The 8,538-nt window shown below is 38.1% G+C and overlaps 1 protein-coding gene across 1 annotated transcript in view; it reads right to left on the bottom strand.

Moving 5' to 3' along the window:
- Positions 1-4,635, bottom strand: part of scarf2 (scavenger receptor class F, member 2) — a 33,702-nt gene extending 29,067 nt beyond the window's left edge. The window contains exon 1 of the mRNA XM_060884178.1: positions 3,942-4,635. Coding sequence (XP_060740161.1) covers positions 3,942-4,105 — 164 coding nt within the window. The 5' untranslated portion in view covers positions 4,106-4,635. The remainder of the gene's footprint in view (positions 1-3,941) is intronic.
- Positions 4,636-8,538: the final 3,903 nt, after the last annotated feature.

An 8,538-nucleotide genomic window follows, 5' to 3' on the forward strand; every position in this document is an offset into this window, starting at 1 on the left:
ATACTGTTTCTGCTTCTACTGTAAGTCATGTGAATTTTTATCAGTTTGTAACCTTATGCCCAGGGCTCGCTCCAATTTGACCCCACTTTGATTTGCATCGCAGCTGATAAACATCAGCAAATGCCGACACGAGTGCAATTTCACTGGCTTTTGAACTGATAATGTCTTGTGACCTGGAGGTTGAGGAGCCTGTTACAAATCTATACTCAGTCATGAGATTTTTTTTCTCCTTGCGTTCAGTTATTTTCTAATTTCTCATTCTTTTGCCAATACCTTGCTTACTAGCATAGATGACATTTTGGGCTTTGCAAAGTTTGTCATTTGCTGTTTTTTTTTTTTTTTTTTCAGGAATTTACAAAATGCCACAAAGTTATAAATAGGAAAGCTGTATAGCTGATAGCCCAATGTTTTGGTTTTCCTTAACCTAACCTCAGCAAGAGAAAAGGTCTGGGATCTGGATAAAACAGTGGAATTTCAGCATTGGCTAAGTATCAATAAACATTGTGAAATTTTGATGAAGATAAAGCAATAATTTCTTGATTTAAGAATAAGTCCCAGTGTAATGGACTACTCAACAAGCAGTGCATTACAACAGCCGGTGATATTAGCAAAGCTAAAAACAAGCAGCTTATTCAGCACTACAGTATAAATGCTCACACACACACAAAAAATTGTTGCATCTTTAACCCTGTGTTTTTCTGAATAATGATAACATCCATATCAATGGTTTAATTGTGCTTCATAAGATGTAACATGGTGATTTAATCTGTCATGCTGAGGTAAAGCTGAGGTAATTTTTTTCTTTGCTAAGTGCTAGGTATTTATAAACGTTTGGCATATCTTATTAAGAATCTGAAACAAACCATGTTGTGCTAACAAGCTCTTTTAAAAATAGGGAACCAGTTTGGAGCTTTTACCGTTTTTGTGCTTTTTTTTTTTGCTTTTGTTTTTGAGATTTCCACACCCTGTATTAGCACATTCGATTGCATCAGTCACTAAAAAAAATGTTTGAAATATGTCATTGTAACTGAATGCCATGGACAAAAAAGTCAAGGTTACTGTTAGGTTACCGTTACCTTCACTAAAGAATGACACCTGATACACAAAGACTACTTAGTTATTTGGAAATAATAAAAAAAATACATTAACATCACTGACATCATCCAGAATTGAACCCCATGGCACAATACTTATTTACCTCATTGGGTTACACCACAACGGACACTGCCAAATCAATGTTTCTGAACATGTGAGCATTTTTTTGTTGCAAATTATAGAAGTCAAATAAGGGTTCCAGCAAATCCTTAAATGTTTGTATTTAAGAACTTTTCAGAATATGAAAGAACTGACTTCTCTTTCAGATTATATTAGACAGTGTTAATATCAACTGTAACACAAATATATCTATTTATGTGCTACAGGTGTCTAATGAGAGTGACCCTTATAACCCTAACCCTAACCTTAATCTGGAATGAAGCCATGAACCCCACTTAGTTTATGTTTAAATGATTTTATTTATTCATTGATTCATTTTCTACCGCTTATCCGAACTTCTCAGGTCACGGGGAGCCTGTGCCTATCTCAGGCGTCATCGGGCATCAAGGCAGGATACACCCTGGACGGAGTGCCAACCCATCGCAGGGCACACACACACACACACACACTCTCATTCACTCACGCAATCACACACTACGGACAATTTTCCAGAGATGCCAATCAACCTACCATGCATGTCTTTGGACCAGGGGAGGAAACCGGAGTACCCGGAGGAAACCCCCGAGGCACGGGGAGAACATGCAAACTCCACACACACAAGGCGGAGGTGGGATTCGAACCCCCAACCCTGGAGGTGTGAGGCGAACGTGCTAACCACTAAACCACCATGCCCCCCCTTTATTTATTTATTTATTTATTTATTTATTTATGTATTTATTTATTTAAACTTGTTCGCGTTTTTTTGAAAACCAAATGTATTAATACGGGGTGTTTTTGATGTAGTATATATTGATATTTAAAAACAGTGAAAATGATGCAATTTTGGAAAAATAACACTCGACATTAATAATACAGAATGAAAATATAAATGAAATATTATTTACTTACTTTTTACTGACTTTCTGAAATTTTTAAAAGCAATGATAACATTACATTGTCACAATGACCAAAGTTCAGAGTTTGAATATTACCATTTCTCCATTTTTATTTATTGTGTGCTTGAACAATCTCTGACGATCCACTTAGTGTTTTTGTCTGAAATTTGCTAAATTAGCATTCAGACAGAAATGACCTTGCTATGAATAATGCAGGCACACTGGATAGTAATAGTACACTGGAGAATTTCCTTTTCCCACAAATTCATGGTACTTAAAGACAATTACTCAAACTCAATCACAATAATAGAAGTATATCTGTACGATTTCTGTAGGAATATTATAATGTTGCTCCAGGATGCCATGGGGCTTAATGAAAGACCGCAATCCCTACAGGAAAATCATGCTAATACATTTAAATCATAAGCAAAAACAGCACACATTGACGCAGTATGTAGAGTGTTTACAAAAATCAGGGATCAAAAGCAGTCTGACGTTTGAATTATTATGCATTTTATTATGTTTATGTCATACACAAAATTAATATATATTCTATGGATATCAAAGCACACAGTTAGTAACTTTTTAATGATCTGGCACTCAAGGCGCATGCTGATGCTCTGGTGTAGCTAAAGTGCAATATGATCATGGCTGCAAGCCAGACCACATGTTGTCCAAGCATATTATTTCTACCTTTGGGAGAAAATATGAAGCTGGAGATCAGTGGAAGATTTTTTTAGCATCATGCAAAATTTAACACAGGACGAAAGTCAAATGTGATCTGTTTTAACACACACATTTTGGGACTGTGTTGGGTTTTAAACACGTTCCTTCATTAACATCTGTGGACAAGTAAGTGGTGAATAATGGATAACAGTCACTTCGATTCACATTTCTCTTTCTTAATATTATATAACTATTCGCTTATCCTGTTTTGCCTTAATATCTTGTCCGCTTTTGTCGAAATCTTGGGACAGCTTTCAGATGCTCTGGGTTGTAATACTGTATATTTGTCCCGCTCTTCTTTAAGACATGGCTGTTTTAAGTCTTCTACATGACATACGCTGCTTTCATCTTCAGACCAAATCTGATAGAGCTGAGAATTTGCTTTGTGTGAACATTTTTTTGAGGTAACCTCTGGTCTAGGCATTTTTTTTTTTACAAATAAATATTCCTATTAGGCTACACGGTGCAATTCTATACAACAATCTGAACCATCTTCATAAATCAACTGTTTATCCGATTTTGTAGCCACTGAAAAAAATTAAGCCTCTAAACCATGGAGGATTCAAGGATAAACTTCTGCACTGAATTTTTTAACACGGGTTATGTTCTGGAAGACTATTTTGATGCACTAGCTATATAATGAGTTGGTATGCGGTTTGGAACGTTACCCAGCTTAGTGCCACGACTTCAGTCGCCACTTATTAGGCGACACTTCGTATCGACGCCCTCTATCGGTGTCTCGCCTTAGCGCCGCTCCAGATGTGAACATCTGGTTTCTAGTTGCACAGGAGTGATTAGAGCTAGATCACACCACTGGAGGCTTGCTGAATAGGTGGGAAAGGGGGATGTGGAAAAAAAGCGCACGATAAATCCTAACATGTCAAAGTTTCACATGCTGAAATAATCCTGGACACAACTAGCTACAAGTAAGATGTACGTTTGGGGTACGCAATCCCAGGCCTTCTGTAAAGCTGTGCATCTTCTACTTTTTGCACCGATTGTGTCGTTTTAGATGCACCGTGCGCAAAAGAAATTCAAAATGCACGCTATTACAACATAATAATAATAATAATAATAATAATAATAATAATAATAATAATAATAATAATAATAATGCACACTTACTCTGATACCCTGCACACGTTCCGTCCTTTCGGATTGAGTTCTTGGCTACAAGCAGGACAAAAGAGTACAAACAAAAGTAAAAGCACGGCTGCTAAAGTGCTCTTCATCTCCATTGTACAAGCAGAAGTAGCTGCATCCTTCCACGCGCCCCGTGCGCACCGCATGCCTTCACGCAGAAAAAGGGGGGGAAAACGTGAAAACTTGCAAAAACAAGGATCCGGAAAACGAGAGAGAGAGAGAGAGAGAGAGAGAGAGAGAGGGAGAGAGCGCACTAGTACTGGACGCAAAACTCCAGAATAGTTTTTACTCCAATAGAGGATCTCCTCTCGTTTGCGCTCCAAACGTCGGCCGACTTTTGGACATCACTAAAGAAAATGCGCATTTTGATAATCCAAGAAAAACAAATAAAAGAAAACTATGTACTCCAATGAGTCCCTTCTGTAAAATCCAGTTTCAGAACCTCCAATTCGTCATATGCTGGACAAAAGATCTTAAATAAATACAGTAATCAGTCCGCATCTTTTAAAAATCGGAGGTAAAAAGGTGCGTTTCTGGTTTTCTTTCTTTTCGTGTGTTAATCTAGAGAACTTGTTTGCGTTCTTCTGCTTCTGCTCTGTTCCTTCTGCTTGCTCTCTTCTGGCCTGAGCAACAACTCAGAGACTTTCAGCCAAGTGTGTGTGTTTGTGAGCGCGCGCTCGCGTCTTGTGCCCAGGACTGCCCTCTAACAACGAACTCGTGCACGCGCGCACACACACATACACACACACACACACACACACACACACGCACGCACGCACACACACATACACACACATACACACACATACACACACACATTATATGTATGTATATCTAATAAACTATATAACTATATTTATCAATAAAGAAAGCAATAGACAACGACTTTATAAATTAAATGAACGATTTATCCACTGCAATTATAATCTATTATTTATTTCGTTAGATATTCTCTAACAGATTTCACCAGGTAGTCTTCAAGAATAGCAAAAAGTTCAGATTTATACAACGGCGCCGCCTGCTGGTCATTATACAGAAAGACAGAATACATTTTACATAGATTTTATTTTTGTATATTTAATCATTTGTATTTGTACAAATTAGATGTTTAAAACAAACAAACAAACAAACAAATAAATAAATAAAAGTGTTGCATGTCACTCCTCCAGGGGCATGAATGTTAATTTGCACCGCACCTTCGGGGTCAGGGGTTGAATTTCTGCCCTCCACCATGTGTGTGGAGTTTGCATGATATCACTCTGCTGTGGGTTTCCTCTGTGTACTCAGGTTTCCTACCCCGGTACAAAGAAATGCGTTGTAGGCTGAATGGCATCTCTAAATTGTGTGAATGTGTGTGCTAACATCCCCTGACTTTTGCTGAGACTCCTGGGATAGACTCCAGGTTTCCAGTGACCTTGCGTATGATAAGCAGTACAGAAGATAAATGGATTGATGGATGGATGGATGGATGGATGGGACATGATTCTGCCTTCTAAATTCTAAATTAATTAGTATTAATAATGTGTTCAGTGGGGGGGGGCACGGTGGCTTAGTGGTTAGCACGTTCGCCTCACACCTCCAGGGTCGGGGTTTGATTCCTGCCTCCACCTTGTGTGTGTGGAGTTTGCATGTTCTCCCCGTGCCTCGGGGGTTTCCTCCGGGTACTCCGGTTTCCTCCCCCGGTCCAAAGACATGCATGGTAGGTTGATTGGCATCTCTGGAAAATTGTCTGTAGTGTGTGATTATGTCAGTGAATGAGAGTGTGTGTGTGTGCCCTGTGATGGGTTGGCACTCCGTCCAGGGTGTATCCTGCCTTGATGCCCGATGACGCCTGAGATCCCTGAGAATGCCACAGGCTCCCCGTGACCCGTGGTAGTTCGGATCAGCGGTAGAAGATGAATGAATGAATGTGTTCAGTGTTCAAAGACTTCTGATTGAATTAGAGCAAGATTTTATTGTCTAAGTCTAATGATTAGGTTATTGTTGTTTCAGGCACTACTGTATAGAACAAACTTTCTCCCCCTTCCCCCTTATTCCTTTATGTAAATATGTTTTGTGTTGCACATCTGTAGAGTATCTGAGCCTCACTATAAACATTTCAAGGTAAAACCATCTCTGACATGTAGATTTGATTATGCAATAATGCTTCATTTATTATTTTTGCCATACTGTTGTGTTGTTTATTTACTGTAAGACTGTAATGCAACACTATGCAAATAACTATATGGCCAAAAATTCATGGACACCTGACCCTTGCATCCAGATGTGTTTTTCCCAGAATTGTGGCTGCAAAGTTGGAAATCTCATGATTGTAATAAATGTCAATAAATTTTAATAAATGTATTTCTGTAGCTTTACAATTTCCCTACATTTCCCTAAAATAATAGGGGCATGTGGTAGCCTAGTGGTTAAGGTGTTGGGCTACCAATCGGAAGGTTGTGAGTTCGATCCCAGGGACCCACTGTTGGGCAAGGCCCTTAACCCTCAAGTCACTCTGGATAAGGACGTCTGCCAAATGATGTAAATGTAAATTTTAGGCACTAAAAGGTCCAAACGTGTTCCAGCATGACAATGCTAATGTGCACATAGAGACCTCCATGAAGACAAGGGTGTGTTAATGTTGGAGTGGAAGAACTTGAATGTCACTGAACACCTTCGAAATGAACTCAAACACTGACTGAGTGTAACATAAAACATTTATAGGTTGCATGCACAGCAAAAAGAGATAAGGGGAGATGGGATAACCTTGTCTTATAGGTAAAAAATCAGGATGAACCACTTTTAACAGAACAGTTTGCATTTCTATACATTGTTTGTTCAACTATACAGAAAAATCAATCCCTAAATCCGAACCATTGTACCGACCTAAAAAGTATCCTATTGAAGGCTTTACACATGTCTACTGTAGGAAGTAAATAAATCCAAGAGCAGCACTTATGTGTGAATTCTCATACTACAGTAAAGTCTAGTCTTATGAAATCACATTGAGCCTCTTCTATAAGTGAATCTTTATTCTAGCCGCAAAAACCAAAGCAAATATTTTAGAATAATTATTGAGGAGACAGGTAGGACTCCACTTATCCAACAACAGTGGGAATTATTCTGTTTTCAAATCATGTTTATTAAGCCCAGAGGCAATGTAGGTGGCAGAACTTGTTATTCCATTCTGTCTGTAGAAACCTCCCTGAGAAAAGGAGCAACAAGTTCAGAAACGGTTTCACAAAACACGGTTGTCAAGCTGTTTACCTCTGGAGATGAATTAACCTTGATATTTGTGATTGCTCTTTAAACATAGAACTATCACATAGCTCCTTTTACGTAAGGTCAAAAGTCCTAAGATTACACCCTTGTCAAAAAATCCTATTGGAATTTGTCGTTTGTCCAGTAGGATCTCATTTGGTTTTTCGATTCTTATTGGAAGTCTACTTGTATTTCATTGAAAATAATGTCTTGTTATTGGAAATCTATCTATCTATCTATCTATCTATCTATCTATCTATCTATCTATCTATCTATCTATCTATCTATCTATCTATCTATCTATCTATCAAGGATATATAGGATACTGGGTTCTTATCCACGTCTATATGAGACTGTTCGTTTAATTATTTTTTAAAAATTGAAGTTAAAAAAAAGTTAAAAATGTTGATCTTTTAAGATTTACAAAAAATATTCTATTTTTTTTTACTTGTAATACGTTGTAGTACAATTTTTTTGGCAATCTGGCAAATTGGTTTAATGGTTTACTCTAATGGTTTAGAGCTTCTATGGTGGTTAGCACGTTCGCCTCACACCTCCATGGTCGGGGTTCGATTCCCGCCCCTGCCTTGTGTGTGTGGAGTTTGCATGTTCTCCCCGTGCCTCAGGGGTTTCCTCCGGGTACTGCGGTTTCCTCCCCGGTCCAAAGACATGCATGGTAGGTTGATTGGCATCTCTGGAAAATTGTCCCTAGTGTGTGATTGCGTGAGTGAATGAATGAGTGTGTGTGCCCTGCGATGGGTTGGCACTCTGTCCAGGGTGTATCCTGCCTTGATGCCCGATGACGCCTGAGATCCCTGAGAATGGCACAGGCTCCCCGTGACCCGAGGTAGTTCGGATCAGCGGTAGAAGATGAATGAATGAATATATATATATATATATATATATATATATATATATATATATATATATATATATATATATATATATATATATATGGTTAAAACAACAATAAAAGCTTCTTGACTTCTTGTTTTCGTCCTTTTTTCCAACCATCTCTAATTCTTGTTGTATGGTGTCTAACTTTCCTTATCTAACTTACCTTGTTTAACTTTTACAATCTGGCCCTAAGGAGCCCTAAAGAGCCCACAGTTTCTTAGCCCTGGCAATCTACTTCATGAACAGTTAAATGTTCCCCTATTATGCAATAATATTATTGTGCAATAATCTTACATTTATTTTTTACCACCTCCATCTTAGTACATCCCTGCATCTCATTCTATTCTATTCTATTCTATTCTATTCTATATTCTATATTCTATTCAATCACCTATAGCACAACTGCGCATCCAATTTATTTATTGTTCATTTTATTTATTTA

Source organism: Tachysurus vachellii, chromosome 12, assembly GCF_030014155.1.
Source record: "Tachysurus vachellii isolate PV-2020 chromosome 12, HZAU_Pvac_v1, whole genome shotgun sequence".
In the NCBI taxonomy this organism is placed as follows: domain Eukaryota; kingdom Metazoa; phylum Chordata; class Actinopteri; order Siluriformes; family Bagridae; genus Tachysurus; species Tachysurus vachellii.